The 26,819-nt window shown below is 40.3% G+C and overlaps 1 protein-coding gene and 2 long non-coding RNA genes across 7 annotated transcripts in view; 1 reads left to right on the forward strand and 2 right to left on the reverse strand.

The window, feature by feature from the left end:
- The window catches only part of LOC114243178 (uncharacterized), a 276,284-nt gene that overhangs the window by 245,287 nt on the left and 4,178 nt on the right, over positions 1-26,819 (forward strand). For 4 of the 5 annotated variants that reach the window (XM_089730429.1, XM_089730433.1, XM_089730432.1 and 1 more), the window contains 10 exons: positions 2,874-3,910; positions 4,595-4,667; positions 5,351-5,391; positions 7,204-7,362; positions 7,543-7,828; positions 8,584-8,778; positions 8,925-9,126; positions 9,296-9,456; positions 9,903-10,000; positions 11,684-11,897. In XM_089730429.1, the coding sequence (XP_089586555.1) occupies positions 2,874-3,910; positions 4,595-4,667; positions 5,351-5,391; positions 7,204-7,362; positions 7,543-7,828; positions 8,584-8,778; positions 8,925-9,126; positions 9,296-9,456; positions 9,903-10,000; positions 11,684-11,897 (2,466 nt within the window). The remainder of the gene's footprint in view (positions 1-2,873; positions 3,911-4,594; positions 4,668-5,350; positions 5,392-7,203; positions 7,363-7,542; positions 7,829-8,583; positions 8,779-8,924; positions 9,127-9,295; positions 9,457-9,902; positions 10,001-11,683; positions 11,898-26,819) is intronic. The other variant, XM_089730435.1, reaches the window with a different exon arrangement.
- On the reverse strand, positions 6,820-16,755 carry LOC149502239 (uncharacterized). Its single transcript, XR_016323675.1, has 3 exons — positions 15,943-16,755; positions 7,508-7,822; positions 6,820-7,360 (listed from the first exon to the last, which is right to left on the reverse strand). It is a non-coding gene; the product is annotated as an uncharacterized LOC149502239 (long non-coding RNA).
- On the reverse strand, positions 14,754-15,761 carry LOC149502240 (uncharacterized). Its single transcript, XR_016323674.1, has 2 exons — positions 15,118-15,761; positions 14,754-14,877 (listed from the first exon to the last, which is right to left on the reverse strand). It is a non-coding gene; the product is annotated as an uncharacterized LOC149502240 (long non-coding RNA).

Consider the following 26,819-nt stretch of genomic DNA (forward strand, 5'->3'; position numbering starts at 1 on the left):
TTTATATATTACATCTTTTTATATTACCTTGTTGAATTTTTACATATGGGCTGTTAGTTTCTAACTGATACTAGGAACGCATAAATATTATCATCACCTAATCTTGACACATACATATATCTATACTTCTATAGTAATATAATATAATATTATAAAGAGGAAAGATTTGTTTGTTTGTTTGTATTGAATAGGCTCTGAAACTACTGAACCGATTTGAAAAATTCTTTCACTGTTTGGAAGCTACACTATTCCCGAGTGACATAGGCTATAATCTTTTTTGAAAAAAATGGGGGATCTTTACTAAATCTCCAACAATGTAACCCAAGGTGTAAAAAAATTACCCAAAATATTTTTGACATCGCGCGCCCTGCGAAAACTATTGATGATAGAATAAAATAATGTACTACGACTTTGTAGAACACATGATTATTTACAAAAAGTGTCACGACAGCATATGTCTAACTATTATAGTTATGCCGCAATAAGTGTTCTTTTATTTAAAATAATAAAACAACGGCAAATATCGTTAAAATTTTTGTTAGAGACCCGAGCGAAGCCGGAGCGAGCCGCTTGTTCTTAATAAACAAGTCAAAACGTACTCGAAGTCTAGTACTTCGAAGAATTTCTACAGAATCAATATCGTTTAATGTTATCATTTTTGTTAATCGGCGTTCGATTGTAATTATAAATGAGGCTCGGTCGTTAAAAGCTATAAATTCTTATCAAGTTCCCGTAAAGCTATTTAAACTGCGAACTCGCTCCGGGATCGGGGCCAAATTGGAAGAGTATTTATCTTTCCCGGGAGTCGATTTAAAAGCAAAATCACGCGAGCACACGACGCCATTATCACCGGTTGCCGATCCTCAGGCCGCGCGGCAACTCTATGAATCTAATCCAGAGGATTTAGCTACTGATTTACAGTCGAGCCGAGCCCGGAGAGGGCGCGACTGCTTGAAAGAAAAGTGATAATGTCTTAATCCTACCACACTCGAGTTCGCTCGTTCGTAGCCCCGCGCAATTTTATGGTCGCCCGCCCAGACGGCACGTTTTGATTTATGATTTCAATAATTAAGAATTCTAAGGTGCAATTTGAATTTTGGAGCCGCGACGTCTGCGGGGCCCGCGGGGGCAACGCGTGTTTCTTATTACCCTCAACCGAGAAAGGGTCCGATGTCTTACCTTTCTAAGGAATCGTTATAAGATTTTCGGGGTATTATAGCGTATTATGCAAATGTTTGCATGCTCAGAACATTAACTCACTGTACTATTTAATTGCATTATTTTGAAGATTCGGCCATTATATTTAACAAGATTACTTATTCTGCATTATGAATCGTAAAGTGCAGGAATTGTTTGATAAAACTAAGTTGAGTTTTGATAAAAAAATTTAAAGAAATTCAAGTCAAATATCGGGAATAATAAAATTAAATTTTTGTTTAGGAAATCAAATTACCACATAGTTTATTCAGTTTATTAATTTATATTTCTTTACGCCTGTTGAGAATATGATTAAAATAATACTATACAGTTAACTCTCACGTTTTCTGGTAATGTTCTAATGCGTCATTTCGAATACTAAATTAATTTCGCTATCACGGAAATCTCTTATTTATTTGCTACACGATAATAGTTTTTACTCGTTAGGAACCTTCTATCGACTTATTCATTTAAATATTCTTATAACGCACCCTAATCTACCAGCATTACAATTAACGTAGCCCCAAAGATAACCCGGCAGTCGCCACCCGCTGACAAAGGTCCGTACGAGCACTAGTTTAAACCGGTTAAGCATCTACCCTCAGGGTTTATCTAATTACCCTAAGCGAATACCCGAACGTGAATTTGCGTTACGGCTCATATTCAGCGTACGAAAACGTTCTTCGTTTGTGATGGGGTACCGACTAAGTCACGTACGTAAATGTTTGTAGGGCGTTATAGTATTGGAGCGCGGCCTTCCGGTGGCTCCCCGGAGGTACTTACTTCGAGGACCATCGATAACTATCTCGAGTCGAGTAGAACGCATATTGTACAAGTTCAGAACGTTTCGCTGTTCAATAACGTCGTAATGGTTTGGGCCAGTGCTAGCAACACTCCGGTTTAAGCCCCGTGAGCTCACCCACACGTTAGGGCGAAGCTGATATAGCCTCTCAAGGCTATCAGCATAGGTAGGAAAAAAAAAGGTTTCTTCTTTTGGCGGAGCAAAATTAACTTGTATTAAAAACTCGAGAATCCATGACCTTCTTAAAGCAATCGGTGACTTAGAAGAACGAATGTCAAAACTTTGACAATCCCCAAAAACTTGTGAAGTATGAATAAAAGTTTTAAGGAAACTTTTGCATTCTTCTCTTAACATCAAATGTATATCAGAGCGTATGGAATTTCGGTATGCGTGGTGCGTCTCACTTTTAATTACTATGACCGATGCAAACGTTTTTAACTTAGTGCGGATTTGTTGGAAATATTTCACGGTTGACATCCATAAATATTTTACATTTAAATATTGGACAAAACAAACTTTTAACTTAGTCTGACCATACCCTAAGAAACATGACGAATTGAATATGATTATTGAAACGTTTTTATTTATTTTGTTAAACAATCTACTTGGTCTGAAAGCTCTTGAGTGAAATGGTTTTTACGTGGGAACGATTTTTGTGCATTTAAACAAAACAAAAAAAAAGTGTTTTATTAAGTGATATACGTCGAATGGAAACGCCGAGAATCATTTCCGCGTAAAAATATTCTGATTGTGGATGAAAAAACGAATCGCAAGTACAACTATTTGTTTTTACTTTACTTTCTTGTTGTGTAATGTTATGAAATATATTTGTAGCTTTTTAGAAAACTGTGCTTAGTGCGGTTATTTGTTACAGGAGTACACCGCTGACGGCTCAAACGGGAATCACGCAAATCAACAAGAGACGACTCGAGTTCGGTGTCGATGTAGAAACTTTCAAAATAGGAGAGAGGCGTATAGAGCGTACCAACAGTGAAGCTTCCATGGAGGACGAAGACGTGATCGGGAAACGTCGACGGAGACTACTGGACGATGAGAGACGGGACGAACTCGAACCTCGACGCCGCCCATTACCTGTACACCGACCTTACACCACTCGGCAACCTGACCAAGATGAAGAGACACTCATCAAAGAAACACAAGCTGCCTTAAAAACGCTCTCAGGAAGCTGGACTCGTGATCATACGATTGTACACACCGGTGACGTGACCGATGAAGCAAACGGATTCGAAAACTTATTTGCTGACGGAAGGCAAGAACATAATAATATGTTGCCGTCCCCGCCCTCACCGTCTTCCGAAAGCAATGACACCACGCAAAAAAGTTTTGCTATGCGCTACGAACAGCAGGAGCATAACATTAACGGTGTCAATGGAAATATTGAATTGAATACGTGCGGAGAGATTACTGAAGATCAAGAAAGCAGACATTCTAATTATGATGGAACTAATTTCGACGAACTCGGTGATTCGTCATCCAATGAACTCGAAATAGATATGTCAGATCGATTTGACGATAAATTCGACGACGATAGAGAATTTAAATTTAAACGTAAAGGCGATATTGTGTCCGTCAATAAGCAGTCTCTGTACAACGCTTACAAAGCGGCGACGGCTGCACTGCCATATACCACGCAATCGGCTTTCAAGCCTCCCGCTGAAGTGAAACATAGGCTACACGGACCTACACTGCCGAGCGAACCTTTCGGGGGGTATTCGAATGATCACGAGAAGAGTTCAGTGAACCGTGCTTCGAAACAGTATACAGTGCTACAGCCGGCAGGAGTGGGGTCACGCGCGGCCACGGCGCTGCAAGAAGCCAGAGCAGTTCCAACCGCGCAGCCGGCACGAGATTCGCGACCGCTCACTGCACTCTCTCCGCCCGTCGTCAGAGGTACCAGTCGCAGTCCCCCAACTTGCTACTCAAACTTTCTTTACGACCTGCCTATAACGCTCGAATACAGTCTATTTAGTTTCAAGGTTAAATCACGATATCGGGTACTGTTGCTGTAACAGAACGATTTTCATCGAATCATGGCACATCAATAAAATTTTTGAAATTGGAAACCAATACATGCCTTACATGAATACTGAACGTGTTTAATATTTTTGTCACATGCGCTGTCATAGAATATAAAATGGATTCAGCAGAATTTAAAAAAAATACCTAAAACGAAATAAGCCCGTACGTGGTCGGCGTTAGTCGAATAAGTTTAGACTCCACCTACGTTAGGTCGTATATTTTATACAAGGGACCTTAACGTTTTCTTATTGCTGCGTGATAGCTGGTTTTACGTCAGAGCGTCGAGTAATAAAAAGAGGTCAGAGCGGGCGGTGGGCGGAGCGTGTGTACCGCCCCGCTACTCCTGAAAGAAAAATTGCGTAGTGGGCGCGCAGCCGCTCGGCGTTCTTTATTTTTTCTTTGAAGTTGTATTTATAGGGTGGGGCTGGGGCGCGGGGCGGGGCTGCGCAGGTACGCCCCGGTCGGGTGGCACGCCCGCCTGTATCGATCCACGCACACGCCCCATTCCACTGATTAGGAAAACACTAATTTGTGCATCGGTCGATTTGTTCACAGAAGGCAACAAGTGCCCCACACCCGGCTGCAATGGGCAGGGCCACGTCACCGGCCTTTACACACACCATAGAAGGTTAGTACAGATTTCTTCAGCTGACTCCTGAAAATTTGAAACATACCCTAACATGAAACGTCTCCCTAATAACACCACCATCGAAACGACAGATAGAACAATTGGATGATTATATTTGAGGTTAAAACTTGAAGTTCAAGCTCTAAAGCATTGTAAGACTTTCAAAACATATATTCAAAACTTCATACTAAGCTTTTACCCTTAAGAATAATTTACATGATGAGAGATTCCCGGAATAAACAAGAAAGGATATCAAGAAATTTTACCTTGTTATATCCAACTCTTTATCGAGTATATTTTGGTATATAAACAATTACTATTGACGGTTTTTATCATCATATGAACAGTTGAAGAATCATATAAAGTGCTCACATTCCAAAACAATCTCGCTAATGACAAACGCATTCTCGCAATTCTCCTTGCATGGGTCAACCGTCAATTTTATTCTCGTTCCACAATTAATTAAGCACAGATTTGTTTTTAATATTTCGACTCTATTAAAGAGCCTGAAATTTAATTCACTTTAAAAATTTCTGCATTGTAAATAAACTATGCAATTAAACATGAAAGCTACGAAATGACTTTAAAACTTCAAATGTTTATCATAATAAAAAAGCTAACTAAAATTTGATGGGATTATGTATTTAAATCAGGAATTAAATTGTTATCGTTTGTTCCATCAGTCTGTCAGGATGCCCAAGAAAGGATAAAGTTACACCGGAGAGTAAGTAGTAGTTTATTGATGCGATCATCGTAAAATAGACGTTCGTAGATTGTGCTTACGTAATAAATACGTTTTCCTTTGCAACTTAAGATTAGATTGTTTTTTAATAATTTTATTTTTTGTTTCCGAAACTTTTTTTTTAAAGGTTAATGCGCAAAATAATTTCATCTTGTAAATACGTATAAATAAACACTAACTATATTTCATAACGATGCTTAATGTTTAATCGGTTCTGCACTCAAGAGCAGAGAAACTTTTAGATAAAAAAAAAACTTTACAGTAAGCAGCGGCATCGCTGTATCCCTGGTATTGCCGTTGTCCATGCTCAGCTGTAGTCACATACCATCAAATGGATAACGTGCTCATTTGTTTTTGACTATAATAAAAAAATTCTTGGTATTTAAGGCATCACAAATTTTAGAGTTTAGTAAATCGACAACAGTACAATTTCTAGTACCTACACAGAGTGTCGTTAAATGTTTAAAACCAAAGTCAATGCCTGTGGTATGTTGAGCGTAAACTTAGGGAAATAAATTTTGTAAATATAATAAAATATCACACAAAAATTGTATATAATTGTGTACTAAATAGCAAATTTACAAGTGGAAAATTAAAATTCCAAGCGAATTAGGTTTTCGGGTCAGGAGAATGGTGAAATGAAATTAGAGCATCGCTGCACTGCAGTTTCCCATTTTTTTTATGTTCACCAATCGATAATTTTAGAGTTTTCATTTGGAAAATTTAACGGTTAAGTTTACCTATAATTTTTGAGTACATAGAAGAAGTTATGTAATTCATTCCTTAATGTAGTTCGTTATGTTCGTAGTATGTAGTTTTTTCACACACTGTTAATGGTTCTGCTATAAAACTTATTTTTATCTTCGTATCGTTTTATTTATTTTTTACTGGTGGTAGGACCTCTTGTGAGTCCGCACGGGTAAGTACCACCACCCCGCCTATTTCTGCCGTGAAGCAGTAATGCGTTTCGGTTTGAAGGGTGGGGCAGCCGTTGTAACTATACTGAGACCTTAGAACTTATATCTCAAGCTGGGTGGCGCATTTACGATGTAGATGTCTATGGGCTCCAGCACTTAACACCAGGTGGGCTGTGAGCTCGTCCACCCATGTAAGCAAAAAATAAATAAATAAATTATAACAGACTAGCAATGCAAAAGACAGTATACTATGGTGATGACTGAGAGAATATGCTAATCGCATTTAGTATAATTAAGTGTACTACCTTCCTTGATAATGACTTGGGAAATATTTGAACACTATCGATTGCTATCGATATTTATATTATTCATTAATCATTCTTGATTATAAAATCAAGAACATTTTAAAATTACGAAAATGAGTAAAAAATTTTATTCACCGCTTCATACCTACGAATAACATTTTATGTGTATAGCAAAAAAAAGCTAAAAATACGGGCAAAATCTTTGTCTTTCTTAAATAAAAAGAAATGTGTACAATTTTGAACAGTCAAATTTTGTTGAGCAAATAGGCATGCGATTTTTTGTCTATTTGAACAAGGAGACAATATACATTTGAAAAAGTTTTTTTTTAAACCCTTCCTCGACATATCTCAGCACTCGCGTTTGCTCTCAAGGCTAGCATCATAATCTTCTGCAGCTATGGTACGCGTCCATTGGCCAGACCCACCGCACGCAACGGATTTTATTTTGCTTTGTATTTTTTGCTCATAAATGACGGCGTGCGGTGCGTCCAGCGCGGGACAATGGACGCGTACCTTTAAGCCGCATTCAAGTCGATGGTAAAAAAATAAGATCGTCTTCTTTTCCGGGATAGTTTTGGCGCTGCACGAAACGATCTTGAAGTGTCCCACGCCCGGGTGCAACGGTCGAGGACACGTGAGCTCGAATCGCAGCACGCATCGGTCTCTTTCCGGCTGCCCTACAGCCGCCGCACGCAAGGCCGCCGCTAGAACACAACGCACACGTCCTACCTGTAAGTTTACAATAGAACTTCGTACCTCTCTACTTGACCTTTAAACATTAGCTCGTGCATCAGTATCTTTCAAACTGTGAGTCGTTTTGAACTTCTTTTTTTATTTTTACAGACAAAGCATAACAGTTTATAAGATCATACTTACTGTGGAATTTAAGTTTTTCTTTTTTCCTAATATAGTATCGATAACAGCAGCTCCGATTTCGGTATCCGTGTCTCTATCGAGCGACAACGGGTCGAACCCAAACTCGACGCGTGTCTCCCACGAGAGGGAGTCAGCGGCCTCGCCGCCTAGTCCGCCCGTGAAGAGAGAAGCCCCCGAGCTGCTCGTGCCGAAGCGAGAGGCCGCCGAGCCAGAGCGCGACTCCCCCGCAGGGATGGAGACGCGCCACGCCGGCTACGGCGCGCCACCCGACCAACGATCACCGTACGATCGACCACCGGACGACCACGTCCGATCCTATAGGTAAAACTACTTTGTACACGATAGGATATTCGACATTATGTAACAATAAGATACTTTACTGGTGGACCTCAAGTGAATCCGCGCGGGTAGGTTGCCCTGCCTATTTCTGCCGTGAAGCAGTAATGCGTTTCGGTTTGAAGGGTTTGAAGGCAGCTGTTGTAACTATACATGAGACTTTAGAACGTATATATCAAGGTGAGTGGCACATTTACGTTGTAGATGTCTATGGGCTCCAGTAACCACTTAACACCAGGTGGGCTGTAAGCTCGTCCACGAATCTAAGCAATAAAAAAAAATTAAAAAATCTTTTAAATGAAAAACAAAAGCTGACTTCACGACCCTTGTTTGAAATGTAAGGAAACCATTCATGTCACGAAAACAATAATAATATAATACTGTCTGAACAAACTTGTTTTTTTTAAGCTATGGACTATCTTTAGTTTTATCAATAAGAAGTTTTGGAAATTCTCTGTTTTACCTCTATATCTTCGCTAGAAAAAATGACAATATCAAAACAAAAGAAAAATAATAATTAAATATTTAATTTTAATTTAAATCTTGTAGTATCAGTAATTATAATCGCATTTCGATTAGAATTCAAATATAAATAAGAATATATATTTACGTATCGTTTTATTTGATTTATATTTAGTGAATTTTTAATATAGATGTTCTTCGTATAGGTAATAATAGCTCATTTAGATACGGTACTTTTTGAAATCTGCTGTATATTGAAATTTAAAAACGTTTCGTAGTCAAATGAACGAGACTCGATATGGGTACGAGTCTCGTTGCTACGAAGGAGCGCCTGCCTTCGAACGCTACGACCCTCAGTGTCCGCAGAGGTCGTATGGTTGGGAGGAGGAACGCTACCACGATCCACATCTACCCACGCCCATGAAGACGGACCAATCGGAACAGGAGACCAGTTCTGGACCTATTTATCCTAGGTAAGTTTTAGTCATAGTTAACGCCTACGCCAGATACTTATGTGGTAAACGAGACTCCCCTTCGCTTCCTTCATAGGACATTAATATTATGCAACAATGATTGTTTCGAGATCAGATCAGGAAATGTGATCAATTCGTTTTCCTAGACCAATGTACCACTACGAGACTGGTGGTGGAGTTGCCGGTGTGAGCGCAATGGGACCAGGCGTTCCACCAGGTTTCTCGGCCATCAATTTGTCGGTGAAGATCGCAGCTGCGCAGGCCCAACGTCCCCGAAGTCCCACGCCCAGAGATCCGAGGGATCCGAGGCCGGCAATAGACCTTTCCAGCTCAAGTGGTAGTCCACAGGTGAGGGAAATTACTACCACTATAAATTAAACATATTAGAGCTGGAATATCCGCGCTTCTCCAGAAAAAAATAAGACATAATTTTGAAAGAAACGCTTGGAGCGCGAAATTCGTTCATTTGAGAAGTCGCTTAATTAAAATGAAAGCTAAACAGTAATTTTTACAACAGGGTCCATACGCGTCGCCGGTGTACACGAGCGCGGGCGGGGGCAGCGGCGGCGCGCGGGGCAGCCCGCAGCCGGGAGCTTCGCCCCAGCTCACGGCCAGCCCTCAGGTGCCCAGTCCACAGGGACAGACCCTCGACCTTAGCGTGTCCCGTTTACCACATAGGTGAGGCTTGCCTACCTTACGCGACCTGAAAATTACATTTAAAACATTTTACCATGTTGTACTTTATCGTTCTTGAATAACAATTCAAAATTGATAGTGAAACTAACAATCTGTTCAATTTATAGTATTTGTGTTGTTTTCAAAACAAGTCATAACAGGAAGACGAACAAATTTACCTACGTTGTATAGATATTGTATTTTCATCGAATTTTCTCGAGTCTTAAACATAATTAAAACTATTTCTACGGTTTAATCTCACGTTAGTCGGCTTCAATCATTCGCGACCAGGAAAACTGAAAAGTATACGAAAGATCAGAAATAACAATAAAAAATCCGTGATTAAAGCGTAAATTTAGTTTTAATTTTGCATAGCTTCATTAAAAAAAGTAGCTTTTGATTTTTGTCTCCTATACTATGATTTTCGTAACTGTATTTATTGATTTCAGTCGAGGCTTCCCCGGCGCCGTTTCCTATAGTCGAGAATCTACCCCGGACAGCGGCGGTAGCCATCCGTACCTGGAAGCCTACCACCGAGACACCGCAGGTAAAATTCAATTTTAATAATAATTTGCAGATTTAACAGCGTTCGAAGTGGCAATTCCAAAATAAACAAAAGCAGTATTCGTTGGACATTATAGAAATCAACAAATAAAACTCAATTTCAGCACCGTAAGTTAAATCAATAAGCAACAAAATTATGTATTAAATTAGTTCATAATAATTGGACTTTTTGGCGGGAACGCGAGGGGCGAAGGAGTCCACTGAAAAAGTCTCATTAAAAAACCACCATTTTACTGAGACTATATTTCATTCATCTCATTTCGTTCCAATTGATTAAAGGCTTAAATTAATCAGCTCCATGTCATTTCGCTTTATATCAGTTTTCATAATAATATTAAAACAGAAAGTAAGAAAAAATATAAGAGTTGACTTAAAGATCTCGTTACCAGGCCATAAAATATTTAAAAAAAATTAGATCATATCGAATACCTACTTACTTTTTAATACTTTTTACGAATACTTTTTAATCGATAAGAACTCTCATTTTATTTACAGTATGTTGTTTTATGAGTTGCTAATGAATTCTCAAAAAAAAGTAAATAAATAAATGTAGTTGGTAATACAAAAAATTATAAACATATCTTCATTCTAAAACATTAGGTTCGTTCACACAGCGGTATCGTAAAACACGTCGTGCAAATTAAAAGCCGACCGCGATAATCACTCCCCGCTGTACGCCGTACAACGTACCTACCTTCCTACCTACCTACCTACGAATTCGGGGCAACATCCTGTTCATATACACAACGAAATGACAAGACAGAATTACATTAACTAATATACATACTTAGCTTGTACTCTGGGAGCGACCGTTTTATAAAAGTAGGCTAAAGATAAAGTAATAATAAATGAAATGGACTAAATTTATGGCGCTACTGTATTTTTGTTACACGATGTTGTTCCTTCATCGAGGTCAGCTGTATTTATATTGTGAAATCTATGGGATTAAGTAGAAACACTAAGTGGACCGATTGAGCGTAATGTCTAGCTGTAGAAAAAACATTTCGTTTAACCTAGATTTTTAAGCAGTAGATTTTTACTTTATTTACAGTAGCGATGAGCGTTTGAATAGAATCAAAACTTTTTGAATTTAAAAGAAATTATTAAAAACTATCGCAGCGGAACTACGCAATAATACCTACAGGGGAATTTATTCGGAAACATTAATCTCAACCTTTTTTTTTATTAATTATAAAAAAGAGTGTATTTTAAACTAAAGTAATCGTAGTTTAAAAGATATTGTTTCTGTTAGTCACGAGATTGCAAATCTGAATGTTACGGTGGTCTTCAGAAACAATGTTTCTATATTACTGACATAAATAGTACCTAGTTGCATTTAAACCGTCTGCTGCTCTGCCCTTAGATGCACGTAAGCCCAAAAAAATATGTTATCTATCTCAAACCCAACTTCTTGTCTAGTTCTTATTTCAAAAAGATAATTTTTATGAGTCTCAGTATTTCATCGAGGATATATTTAACGTGGATAATTATCAAATAGATTCCTCAGATCTTTGTAAAAGCAGATACGAGGAGCTATTCGCTTATACTAATAATAATAATAATTACATTTATGTACTCCACAATATAACTTTTCAATTTATATGACATAGATTTCTAATTCTATCAAAACAATATTATTAATATAACATTAATATCTATTGAACAGGTTACGGTGGTGTCAGTCCGCACCCAGTGGCGGGATACGGGCTAGGTCAGCCGGATTACGCGGCGGCTGCGGCAGCGGCGAGCTACGGCGGATACCAGTACCAGTGCGGCGCCTATCCGCCTCCGCCAGCGTACCCACCTCACGCACCGCCATATTCTCCGCCCTGCTACATGCCGCCGCCACACGCACCGCACGACAAGCCAAAGGATACAAGGTGAATATACTATTCAGAGATAGATAGCGGAAGTAGTGAAATAAAATGAAATGAAGATTATTAATTTGAGACATTAATCAACTGGGATGAAATTAAATGAAATGAGAGGTGATATGGGATGAAATATAATCTTAGTAAAATGGTGGTCATTTACTGAGATTTTTTTGGTGGACTTTTTGGAGGATCCCGAGAAGTTACGTTCAGCGGCTTTGTTTCATTTTCCCACATTTGTGCACTTTCACAGATATTAAACAGTTAATAAACCACCTTTATTACAAATTTAAACCTGAAGAAACACTAAATAGACAAAATAAAACAAATCACACAACTTCACTCCTCGCGCTCCCGCCAAAAAGTCCAGTAGCGTAGCTGTGGCCCTGGCGTTGCCAGTTTCAGTCAGTGATAATCTTCGATCAATAATAGTAGAATAGCCACATCAAAATCAGGTGGGTAATGAGATTATCTGCCTTTGAAGACGATATAAACTTCATATGATTTTTAAATTGATCAAAGGGCAGTCTCAAATGCTTTTATGTATTTTACTGAAATATATGGTATGAGATCACGCTATGGAGAAAGCCACAAAGGTAAGATCTTTCACCGAGTGGGTATTTTTCCTCTGTATATCGATGGATCTGATGTCGTTGTTCTAAAATTGTATATATGCTAAGTTATCTTGAAATTTTCGTTCACACAATTGGTTCGTTCGCACAGAAGTGTATTTATTCTGTGATAGTTACAGCTGCAGTACTGCAAAAAGAAGTATGGAAAGTTACAATTTAAACGCATAGGTCACAATAAACAGACACAGTAACATTTTCCCTAACAGATTATAATCACTGGATCGGAATCGAAATCGGGTCGCGATTCCGATCCGGTGGTAGATTCAGCGAAACACTTATCTTGCTCGGAGTAGTGTTAGTAAGTTTAATTAAGCTTAGGTAGCTTACCTACCAAATCGTCTGTAGCTGGAATAGCCCCTCGAAGCAATTTGCGATTAGGTAGGGAAAACAATGACAATTTAACTGCATATTTTGTTCAAACGAGCACGTTTGGATCAACGGATATTTCTCATAACATGAAGACTACCAAATCTCGATCATGTCGGTCGGTATTTATAAGCTACGAATATCATTAGTAGTGGATATCATGCTCACCTTATTTTCCTACGTAAATACCTCTACTGCTCCCTCTGATTCCTATCTTAAGCGCAATATTAAGGTATCTTATGAGTCTGCACGTGTTGGCATCACGGCCGATATTTCTATCACGTTCCAATTATGCACACCCATCCGAAGAACAGAATAGCTATCGTTGCAATAAAACTGAAACTGACACCTGATGTCTCACGCTGTGGTGTCTATGGACTTCAGCAACAGCGTAACATTTAATAGGGCGTGAGTTCGTCTGGCCATTAACGCTATTTAAAATTTTGTTGCCCCGTTTATCTATTTCGTAATTCGTATTATTAAATTATTGGTAATAATGAACTCGGTACTACCAATTTCTTGAATCAAAGGCAAGCTTAAAGATGTTCATCATGAGACTTAAAATCTAATCAAATAATTGAATGAAATCAGATGTGTGAAACTGAATCAACTCTGAAGAAGACGTACCTTTTTATTAATAACTAGCTGACCCGGCAGACTTCGTAGTGCCTCAATCGATAAATAAAAGACCTAAACTTTTGTATAAAATAAACTTAAAACAAACAAAAGGAATCCGTCCGACGGGGGACACATCAAAGGAAAAACAAAATTGTTATTTTTATTTAATTCCGAACATTTTCATATTTATCTACCTTTTAAACCTTCTCCGACTTCTACAAATAATTCAAGACCAAAATTAGCCAAATCGGTCCAGCCGTTCTCGAGTTTTAGAGACTAACGAACAACAATTCATTTTTATAGATATACATAGATATAAATTTATAATAAATTGAGAGATATAATCAAAAATATTACCGAGGATACGGAAAAAATTTAGGTTTAATTGAAATAATAATACGTGTAGGTATAGAATAGAATTTTATTTGGCAAATATTACACATCTTTATAAGATATATACCTATATTTGTTTTTCATTCTTTAAATACGCTACTGATCCATCATATCATCGTTGTGTTCATTACAAATTATTTTTAAACATTCTAGACCGATGTGCATACTTCGCCCAGTTAAAATATTGTTATTGAAAACGGTACTACAAACTATTGCGCCCGATCGGCGATTCTCGGCAAAGTTTTTGTTGTCTCTTTCGCTCTCTCGCTATAGACAGAGATACATATATTATGATATAACGCGCTCAACAACTCTCAAAATGAATGTCGGTCGGCTTTACGCGTCATAAATAATTTCAGGCGATCATTATAATAATCGATTACTTAAAACTTGACAAAATGTGATAAAACATATTCGGAAAAAGTTCATTGGTTTTTGCAATGATGTTATAGTAAAAAGAGGTAGATACGTTATATTAGTACTAATACGAAGTCAAGCTTGTCCGCGGCGTATGTACCTATATATATTTATAATCACACTAAACTATACGATATTATGCGGACGAATTAAATCGACAATTAGTTGATGATAATATCATATAGCCGCGTGAGCAGAGTTAACTTGACAAGGTTGTAATGTGTGAAAAAGATAGCATGCTAATTAGCAAGACCGTAAACAAGACGGATATATATTACGCAGTGTCGTTGCGATGTCACGACTTACTTCATAGATTAACAATTAAAATGTCACAGAATGAACATAAAATTGTTTGATGCCTACGGTTTAGTAAGTAGAATTGATATAATAATATTTAAAATTAGCTCCTGCTATTCTTTTAAGAAATAAAACAGCAATGGACAAATAATTTTATTTTTTTATTTTCATTTAGTTCATTATTATTTGGCCGCCAATCCTCTTCATGTCTTTGTCTACGTACAATATTTATCCATTGGTTACACCTTAATTCATTTGCCGGAAACCTTTAAAAATAAGATCAAATTTGTTAATTCATTTCTCGGTTGTTGTGAGCTAATGTGTAGGCAATATCATGGAAATGTCCTTTCTGTTACATTACTCTTTTTAATCTTGACAGACATCTCTCTTACACTCTGTGACCGAAGTATATGCCGTCGCACTCGAGCCTTTTTTAATAAATTTAAGCTAATATTTTGGATTTCTTAAACAATATAAAAGCAAATCAATTTAAAATTAATACTTACGCATGACATGTCATCCCTAGACTTTTGGGAGTCTTACTTGTATAGTTTCTACAGTGTCGCATAACACAGGACGGCATTTTAGAGAAATTTCGCGGAACAAAAAACACAGTCAACGTTACCAATGCATTCACGAGACTAAGCTTGAGTGCGCTAATTAGCTCAGTTTTACGGCGCCACTTTACGAACTCAAGTAACTTATCTACCTCTTTTTACTATAACATCATTGGGTTTTTGTATGATTACAAATAAGAATATATTTTTCACCATGAACGCATTTTATTTAAAAACATTAACGCTTGAAGTAATTAAATTACACTTTCTGTGTTTAAAACTATTACACTTTACTGTTTACAAGAACACGAAGCACGTGGGTGCTTTTTTTTGTAAGATAGATAAACAGACGCGGCTATTTTAGGTTAGAAATACATCGCCGTGAGTTTTGGAACGTAGCAAGTCACAGTTGGTGGATCAGTCTAAATATACCGGCAGCGCGGCGTTCGCGTTTGCTCACCGAGCCAAACAGCGCGCAACCATGTCAGATAAACACATATGAACGATAAGATACAAATATTAAAATATTCGTGTCACTTTCAAACGCTCAACATTTTACAAGGACAAAGATATGCATCGAAACAGGTAAGAAAAGTTTTACGTTCTTTAAAAAAAACAAAAAAACTTTCACGACTTGTGTTCATTAGAAAGAACACAAACAAGAGCGATAATATAAATAATAATATATTGTTAAAGTATCGACAAGCTCGATTTGCGTGAACAATGTGAATATTTACCGTGACCGTAACTAATAATATTAATATACATACCTACCTGTTTGGTTAATGACATTTTTCGTCAACTAAAATGGACATTTGAGGTCAAATCAGATTGGCGCCATATTTATTTTTAAAATTTCGTTCCTAAAGTTTGCATAAGTCTTTTTTTCTTCTTTTGTTTTCGCTTCTTAAATTGAGTTTATTTATTATTTGCGTCAGTCATCATCGCGAGTTCGACGAGTTTTATGGGAAACTGAGTAGCCGGATGCGAGATTCGAGGGACCTGATCCAGTGTCCGGTGGAGGACTGCGACGGGTCCGGCCACATTTCGGGACACTTCGCGTCGCACCGCAGGCAAGCGGCAATTAGCGCATTCACTAAATTGCATTTTAATGCATCGTAATAACCGCTAAAATTCCGCGGCCGTTCAAAACGAGAACACTGGCCTACTATTAGATTCAACAAAACTTTCGATTTATACTCACGAAACTTCATAGAATAAAATAACATTGTTTTTGAAGTGTGCGAAGTAACATATTTTTAAACGTTTTTATTTAGATTGGATCTTTTACAAACTTTATGACCTCGACATTCACAAAGTAAACAAAAGCGTGACGTCGCCGCTGATACCAGACGTTCTACTAAAATTGTAGTGTTTTCTCATATAATATTGAATGCACTTAACAATAAATATTTAAGAAAATGTATATTCGCGCAATCCGTCAATTATTGTGCCCATGAACGTCAATTCACGCATTTCCGCGCCAATTGGCCGCGTCCCACGACATTTCAATGCACACTAACTGCATGCTTCTTGTCCTACAGGATATAGTAATTTATTAGCATTAATAGATATACTATGTTATGTTTAAAGTATTATAAGCGTTGAAATATATCAATATCATTGATGATATAATAATATATAATAGAACCGTATTTAATTGTAACGTATTTTGTTCTTTCATCGCCAAATATAGTCAATATTATTAATATTTCGGTGGCGCTCCAGAAATTCTTCCTACGAAAATAACTTGGAAAGTATGTAATAGGTAAAAAACGGCGTTATACAATGTGGAAGCGTTATAGCATTAAATCAAGATGATTTAATTTACGTAATGTATAGAAAGAAACTCATCACTGAAAATAAACATTATGATAAATATTATAATAATTAGCTATTCACTGACATTCTCGCTCACGACTCGGTCGTGCGCGGACGTGCTTTCCGATCCGTGGCCCGCTTGCGAGCTGCGTCTCTGAACTCACAGTTGTGCTCGACAGTGTAGTGACCGTGAATACATCGTGCGTACAATTCAGTAGTGCGGACGTGCCGATCCGTTGGTCGCTTGCGATCTGCGTATCGAGGTCCATTTTTGTGCGCTAAAGTTTTGTAACCGCGAACCCACCCTTACCAACTGCCTTTTTCAAGGCAAAACCAATCGCTACGTTCAGCTTCCTGTGGCACTCACAGGCTAGCGATTTCCTAACCCTTCCCAAAAACAACAGTCTTTTTCAAGACTAGACCCCCGCTCGCGATTCTGCCTGCTGTAGCACTATACAGCCCGAGCGGGTTCCTTTCATTTTCCCCGCCGATTGCCGTTTTCACGGCATAGGCATTCCCCCCCCCTGCTCCTTGCTGTCCTGCAGCACAGGGGGGTTACAAATCCTATCCGGGGCCTCGCCTTTCGGCGAGTTCAACAAAAGTCCCGGGGCCGCCCCCTCCGGGCAAGAAGACCGAAGAAATGGAGCAAGAAGATATTAGGGATATTGTCGGGTTCCTCCGGGATAGGTACCCGTCAATTAGGGCCGAGTACTTAGAGTATAGGGCCGCCCGTGGCAATCCCTCCCCCCCCGCGTCCGTCGCCGCGTATTTCAAACGTGCCTCGGAGGCACGCCGCGCGCCCCCCGCCGCCGCGTTAAGTTCGAGCGCACGTTCCGACGATGCGACTCAAGAAGCGCCTAGCGCTACCCCCACCCCCGCGCCCGCGTCGACTACGTCATCGCGCGTCTCGTCCGTCGCGACCTCGATCGTTTCGAGTTCAGGCTCCGATACCGAATCGGAGATGGATTTCGAATCCGCGTCAAGCCCTCAGCCTGGAACTTCGGATGGGTTCCAAACCGTAACGCGCGGTAAAAAGCGTACTCGCGCCGTGGAGTCCCGGAGCTCCACGACGAAGCAGACTAAATCCGCGACCGCCTCCCGCCCGCAGGTAGTCGTGACACCGGAGTCGGACTCCGCTCGCCGTGTAACCCCACCGCCGCGTCCCAAACCCGCGCCCGCTCCTAAAGTAGCTGCCCCGCCCCCGCTGATTCTCCAGGAAAAAACTGCGTGGAACCGCGTTTCCCAGGCCCTTCAGGCAAATAAAATTAATTATACCCATGCGCGTAACGTCGCGCATGGGATTCAGATAAAGGTCGCAACGCCGGGCGACCATAGGGCCCTCTCTTCATACCTCCGAAAGGAGAACATAGGTTTTCACACCTATGCTCTTCAGGAGGACCGCGAGCTCCGCGTAGTAATACGCGGAGTCCCCAAGGAGTTAGACATCGACTACGTTAAGGAGGATCTGATCGCTCAGTCACTCCCTATAGTTAGTGTGCATCGGATGCACAGTGGGCGGGGCAAGCAGCCCTATAATATGATTCTTGTCGCGTTGGAGCCAACCCCGGAGGCCAAAAAGAAAATTTCATGCCTCTCGAAAGTTTGCGGCTTATCCGGGGTCTCCATCGAAGCCCCCCATAAACGTGGCACTCCCGGGCAGTGCTACAGATGCCAGCTATATGGCCACTCGGCGCGTAATTGCCACGCGCGTCCCCGCTGCGTGAAGTGCCTCGGCGATCACGCTACGTTAGATTGCGTTAGAGATAGGGAAACCGCGACCGAACCCCCAAGTTGTGTCCTATGCCTTAAGCAAGGGCACCCCGCGAACTACCGTGGATGTCCTAGGGCTCCGCGCAAGCGTTCAACCCTCCCAGCTCCGCGAACCGTCGGCCCAAAGACTTCGGCACCCTCAGTGCCGAAACCTGCCTTCGTGCCGGCTGCAGTTCCCACGGTTTCAGCGTGGAAAAAGCCGCTGCCGTATACGAAGGCGGGAACGCAAACCGCACCCCCGCCCCCGCTCGCGACACGCCCCGCGCCCCAGCCCCTGCTCGCACCTCGCCCCGCGCCCGCGTTCCGCCCCCCGCAACCCTCTGCCGTCAACGACTTCGCGCTCGTGCGCGACTTCGTCACCGCTGTTAACTTCGACCGTCTGCGATCGTTCGCAGACGCGATACGTAGGTCGGTAACCCCCGAACAGAGACTCGCGGCCGCGTTCGATCACATGGACGTATACGAGTCCGTGTCCCGCACTTTATAAAAATCTTTACCGGTAATCAATGGCGCAAAAAGGTAGAGAAAAACCGTATTCCCTTACGTTAGCATTCTACAATGCTAACGGACTCGCGCGGCAACGCGATCAAATTTTCGAATTCCTCCGCGATAATCTTGTAGATATTCTATTAGTGCAGGAAACCTGTCTGAAGCCCTCGCGTCGCGACCCGAAAGTCGCGAATTACGTCATGGTTAGGAATGACAGACTCACCGCCTCCAAAGGCGGGACTGCCATTTACTATAGGCGGGCCCTGCACGTTGTCCCTCTCGATACTCCCTCGCTCTCACATATCGAGGCGTCAGTGTGCCGTATCTCGCTGACGGGACACCAGCCGATCGTCATCGCATCCGTTTATCTCCCCCCGGACAAGCCCCTTCTGAGCAGTGACATCGAGTCACTGTTCGGCATGGGAGACTCCGTCATCCTGGCAGGCGATTTAAATTGCCACCACACTAGGTGGAACTGCCATCGTACTAACGTTAACGGTAGGCGTCTCGACGCGTTTATAGACGACCTCACCTTTGAAATAGTCGGTCCCCCAACTCCAACATGTTATCCGTATAACATCGCGCTCCGTCCGAGCACTATAGACCTGGCATTGCTTAGGAACGTAACTCTGCGCTTGCGTTCCATCGAAGCAATGTCAGAGCTCGACTCAGACCACCGACCTGTCGTTATGCAGCTCGGTCGCCCCCACAACCCAGTCACTGTTACGAGGACCATGGTGGATTGGAATAAGCTGGGCACGTGCCTAGCCGACACCGCTCCGCCAATCCTCCCTTACGGCCCGGATTCGAATCTATCCCCCGAGGACACCGTCGAATCCATAAACATCATTACCGATCACATATCTTCCGCGATCATTAGATCTTCTAAAGAAGTCGATGTGGAGGACAGCTTCCACCGCATCAGACTGTCCCCCGATCTTAGGAATCTCTTAAGAGTTAGGAACGCGGCAATCCGGGCCTACGATCGTCTTCCCACGCATTCAAACCGGATTCGGATGCGTCGTCTACAACGCGAAGTCCACTCCCGCTTAAGCGACGCGCGTAACGATAATTGGCATAGTTATTTAGAACAACTCGCGCCCTCCCACCAAGCATACTGGCGACTAGCTAGGACTCTCAAATCCGAAACTACCGCTACTATGCCTCCCCTCGTACGCCCTTCAGGCCAACCACCGGCATTCGATGACGATGACAAGGCTGAGCTGCTGGCCGATGCACTGCAAGAGCAGTGCACCACCAGCACTCAACACGCGGACCCCGTACACACCGAGTTAGTCGACAGGGAGGTCGAGCGCAGAGCTTCCCTGCCGCCCTCGGACGCGTTACCCCCCATTACCACTGACGAAGTTAGAGACGCGATCCACAACCTACAACCTAGGAAGGCACCCGGCTCCGACGGCATCCACAACCGCGCGCTAAAATTTTTGCCAGTCCAACTGATAGCAATGTTGGCTACAATTTTAAATGCCGCTATGACGCACTGCATCTTTCCCGCGGTGTGGAAAGAAGCGGACGTTATCGGTATACATAAGCCGGGCAAACCGACAAACGAAACTTCTAGTTACCGTCCGATTAGTCTCCTCTCGACGATAGGAAAAATTTACGAACGGCTCCTTAGGAAACGCCTCTGGGATTTTGTTACCGCGAACAAAATTCTCATTGACGAACAGTTCGGATTCCGCTCAAAACACTCGTGCGTACAACAAGTGCACCGCCTCACGGAGCACATTCTGATAGGACTAAATAGGCGTAAACAAATCCCGACCGGCGCCCTCTTCTTCGACATCGCGAAGGCGTTCGACAAAGTCTGGCACAACGGTTTAATTTATAAACTGTACAACATGGGAGTGCCAGACAGACTCGTGCTCATCATACGAGACTTCTTGTCGAACCGTTCGTTTCGATATCGAGTAGAGGGAACTCGTTCTCGTCCCCGTCAACTGACCGCCGGAGTCCCGCAAGGCTCCGCGCTCTCCCCGTTATTATTTAGTTTGTATATCAATGATATACCCCGGTCTCCGGAGACCCATCTAGCGCTCTTCGCCGATGACACGGCTATCTACTACTCGTGTAGAAAGATGTCGCTGCTTCATCGGCGACTCCAGATCGCAGTAGCCACCCTGGGACAGTGGTTCCGGAAGTGGCGAATAGACATCAACCCCACGAAAAGCGCAGCGGTGCTCTTCAAAAGGGGTCGCCCTCCGAACATCACTTCGAGCATCCCACTCCGTAGTAGGCGCGCAAACACCTCCGCCGTTAGTCCCATCACTCTCTTTGGCCAGCCCATTCCGTGGGTCTCGAAGGTCAAATATCTAGGCGTCACCCTCGACAGAGGGATGACATTCCGTCCCCATATAAAAACGGTACGCGACCGCGCCGCGTTTATTCTAGGACGACTCTATCCAATGCTTTGTAGTCGAAGCAAACTGTCCCTCCGTAATAAGGTAACTCTCTACAAAACTTGTATACGCCCCGTCATGACGTATGCAAGCGTAGTGTTCGCTCACGCAGCCCGCACCAACTTGAAATCCCTTCAGGTTATTCAATCACGATTCTGCAGGATAGCCGTCGGAGCGCCTTGGTTCCTTAGGAATGTGGATCTCCACGACGACCTGGAGCTCGACTCCCTTAGTAAGTATCTACAGTCGGCATCGCTGCGCCATTTTGAGAAGGCGGCACGACACGAGAACCCTCTCATCGTAGCCGCTGGAAATTACATACCCGACCCAGTAGACCGAATGGTAAACCGTCGACGTCGCCCAAAGCACGTCATTACGGATCCTCCTGATCCATTAACGGTGCTTTTAGGCACCACAAGCACCGGTCACCGTCCTCGTCGAACCCGTCGCTTGCGACGAAGGGTTCGACGAGTGAACTAACCCATAGACACAGCCCACTGAGTTTCTCGCCGGATCTTCTCAGTGGGTCGCGTTTCCGATCCGGTGGTAGATTCTGCGAAGCACTGCTCTTGCTAGGGTCAGTGTTAGCAACTCTCCGGTTGAGCCCCGCGAGCTCACCTACTAACGTTAGGGCGAAGCTGAAATAGCCTCTCAAGGCTATCAGCATAGGTAGGAAAAAAAAAACAAAATATTCACTGAAATATTTTTTTGGGCATTTTATTCTTTGAAGGCAGTAATGAAATCTTTCTTTTTTAGTACTTTCGTTATTTTCAAAGGATTTTTGGTCGTAACGATGCATTTTCAGGGTCTAATCCCTCCTGCCTGACGGCATCACACCGTCCACTCCGATTTGTCTTCAATCTGCTACTCTCACTAATAAGCTTTCCAAAGCAAACTTGTCGAAAGTATTTCAATACTAGTTTCAATATATAGATTATGTAAATTTCTCAATCTCGTAGAACTATTTAAAATATTAATTTCTCTGAATAATTCAATTCTATTTTAACTATCCGTATGTTTAATTAAATAACGTAAAAAAAAAAAGTTGCGGTATGACTAAGTCGAAATCTTCGATTATTTCACCTTACAATGTACAAACGAAATAAGAATAGTATTTTGCTAATATTACTACAATTCGTCTGCCAACGGTAAATTTATTTTATAAGGCACCAAACAGCGACTTAGATGTATACAATAATATACAACTATATATCTATACCAATATATAAATCTATAGTGGTTTTACGGATGTTCCGTTATAACTACTGAACTATGCATTCGGTTGACTTGAAACTTTGTATACATTTAGAAAATACATGTACTTATTGGATAGGCTAATATTTATATAAGGGTTGGACTCCCCAATAATAATGAGAATAAATAGTAATGTTAATTTTAAATGCGCAACGAAGCGGACGAGTATGGCTAGTATCTAATATAGGTATATATCTAAGTAAAGATATATAAGATATAAAAAAAATTAAAAAAAACCATAACACGAGACCTTTATTACAAAAATTATAAACGAAACCTATAGGTCATAGTATATTATTTTAAATGTATGAAAAATTGGCACCGAATGAACAATTTACTCTATATGTAATTAATAGTGCGTTGTCACTAGTCAGTTACTGTTTTTGTTTACGTATATTTTGTTTTAACCTGAAGATTGTAAATTTAGGTCATCCGGTTGTAAACATATATGTGTATATATAAATGATTTATTACCTAAAGATGGTGGCTGCATCGAAATTCAAACTATTAGAGATAAGACGACAAAAAGCAAAACAATTTTGCTTGTTAAATAGATTTACAACGAATCTGATTATTTACAAAATACATGAAATGGAACGAAAATTCCGAGCAGAAAATCTTACACTTAAATCTTAGTTCTAAGAAGTTCATTAATTACACAGTCAGTTATACAAATCAATAAAAATGGAACAGTAGCTAGCTACTAACACTGACGTCAAAGTTTTAAAATTCGAACGGATGCAGATTCGATGTTATGCTAAAGAGAACCTTCCAGAGAAATCTAAGTGTAAAAAAAACAAAATAACGTGCGGACTAATTTAAAATTATAAACAATGCTCGAGCACATGACGGAACATCGGTTTATATAGAAGAGAGCAATTAAAAAAATTGAAATAAAACTGATTTCGCTCATAATTATTATCGCTCAAGCCATTTTGTCTTGAGTGGTAGCGAGTTCTCGGGGCATCTATTGTTTAGCTATAATCGCCAACCATGGACATAATGTCACGGATTTGGCCAGCGCGTTGTTTGCTATAAAATAGGAAATTTCCTTAACTTTCCTGTGAAGAGGGAGCACCTTTTAACGGTAGGCAGCGGCTTGGCCCTGCCCCTGGCATTGCTGAAGTCCATGGGCGACGGTAACCACTTACCATCAGGTGGGCCGTATGCTCGTCTGCCTACAAATGCAATAAAAAAAAATAAAAAACCTCCTAAATCCAATTCGGAGATGGGCAGTACAGGGTAAAAGTTTAAAAGTATCACGAATAAACCCAACAGCAATGAGCGGAACTGTGGTAACAAGAGAAGATAATTCCCGTCTTGATTTTGGGTCCCCAAAGTACACGCTAGTGAAAAGATGATTGAGCGTACCAAAAGAGCTACAATTAGAGACATCCTCAATGATTCGAAGAGTTTGTGTCTGTAGGGATTCAATTGAAATATACTGATATTAAGAACGATCGACCCGAAGTATCAAAGGCTAATTTTGATTGAGGCAACCCTTTTGTAAAGTAAATATTTTTGATGACGTATTATTTTCTTGTAAAGTTTGCCATGTTTTATTGAACACATTTTAAATTATTTATACCTTTGCGTTAGTCTACATTGTGTGAAACAGTCATCATAACGTGTATAATAAATGAATACATAATTGTGAATAACACTACAAGGTGATCGTGACGTATTGAGTGCATTATGAATAACTCATTATGATTCTAAAAACAGAATAACCTAGATCGCAATTAGTACTGAATTTTTAATAGTTTCATAAGTGATCACCGTAGCCTGCAAGACGACATTATTGACACAACCTTGGGGCATGAGATTGAAGTTTTAATATTATTGTATGACGGCTGTTCAAAGCTTCAAAGGTGGGGGATTCAAGGGTTTTTTTTATATATTTTTTATTGCTTAGATGTGTGGACGAGCTCACAGCCCACCTGGTGTTAAGTGGTTACTGGAGCCCATAGACATCTACAACGTAAATGCGCCACACACCTTGAGATATAGTTCTAAGGTCTCAGTATAGTAACAACGGCTGCCCCACCCTTCAAACCGAAACGCATTACTGCTTCGCGGCAGAAATAGGCGGGGTGGTGGTACCTATCCGTGCGGACTCACAACTGGTCCTACCACCAGTAATTACGCAAATTATAATTTTGCGGGTTTGATTTTTATTGCACGATGTTATTCCTTCATCGTGGAAGTCAATCGTGAACATTTGTTGAGTACGTATTTCATTAGAAAAATTGGTACCAGCCAGCGAGATTCGAACACCAGTGCATCGCTCGATACGAATGCACCGGACGTCTTATCCTTTAGGCCACGACGACTTTCGTGCGTGCCCGGCTGGAGTTACAATTCCTAAATAAGTTCATCTAGTTTTTCATGTGATCGCTGCAGTGATGGTACACATTCTGACTTCTGCGATGGTGATTAAAGATTTCTTATAATACTTTGGGATGGTTTTTATCATGGAAATTCTTCTTGGACTTCTTGTAACAATTTTTTTTCGGGCCAATAATGGATTGCTTAATAAATTTGATTATAGTATTATACTCTTATAATATTCGAGCATCAAAACTATAATTTTAGTAAGGTAAACCAGGCGATGCATCGCTCTGAGTACTGTTATTAAATATGTAGATATATGTAGGTATGCACTAATGAAATATATTCGCAAGCTTACTGTTGCACATTGATAGTCGGTTTTACAATGTCACTTGAGTCATAATAATATAAGTTTCAATTTTCAACTTGTGCAATAATCATATTCGAACATATTATGACGAACGAAAGCAATGGACGAGAATTAATATTAAATGAAGATTTGGTGATTAAATATCCGGTCCCCATTCAGTAGTTTTTATAAAGTGTCTTAATCTCGAGGTTTACCGACTAATACAGTATAAGTTATCAGAACTTTATAAGACCGTTATAAGAAGACTATTCAAGAGTATTATAAGTATAAGTAATCATTCAATAGAGCGAAGCCACTCACTTCAGTCCGGTAATTTTAAAGCCAAGGTCTTGCTATAACCCTAATAGATATAAGTGCTCGATATAATAATAAATCATGGTCGACTTCGGTCAGATCTTTCATATTTTAATGAATTTTCAGTATTTATATGCTTTTGACGTTTTTTTAGCTTTGATTGACTTTTGATTGACAATTTCATCCAGAATCGCAATATTTTGGAAATAAAACTCAAGATAACAATCGGTCATGAATAAATGAATTGGGTCGGATTTGGACCATTTGATTGTTGAATACAATAAAAATAAATAAATAAAAACGTTCATAGTTTTTCCGTGTGTCGTGGTCGTGTTATCGTGGTAATTTTTTTATAGAACGTTTGATAGACTTTAATGACGTTTCAACTAGTTTCAATTTCTACTTTCGATAACTTTTTTGTTTGGATTATGACTGTTAACTTTTATGTGATATTCTAAAAAGTAATGGGTTTCTTGGGAATTTACAAAAATTTTAGTTAAAATTTATGTTATTTTTATAAATGGATTATAAATTATATAAATATTTTTTTGTTTAATAAATTATAAATTTTCAGTGTAAACAAACATCTATTCATTTTTTTTTTATATCGTGAAAGCTATGACACAGATTTGCAACTGCTACTATTACTTTCAAATACCGTTAATTTACAATGTTTTCATATTTATTTGCTCAAAATAAAAGTTGCAGTAATTTTCACAATGATGCAATTTTTAATTGGTACTTTCAATAATTTCTACTCATCTATACTAATATTATAAAGAGGAAAGATTTGTTTGTTTGTTTGTTTCGAATAGGCTCCGAAACTACTGGACCGATTTGAAAAATTATTTTTCCATTAGAAGCCGACATTGTCCCTGATGAACATAGGCTACTTTTTTTAA

The sequence above is a fragment of the Bombyx mandarina genome, chromosome 10, assembly GCF_030267445.1.
Source record: "Bombyx mandarina strain Sakado chromosome 10, ASM3026744v2".
Taxonomy (NCBI): Eukaryota; Metazoa; Arthropoda; class Insecta; order Lepidoptera; family Bombycidae; genus Bombyx; species Bombyx mandarina.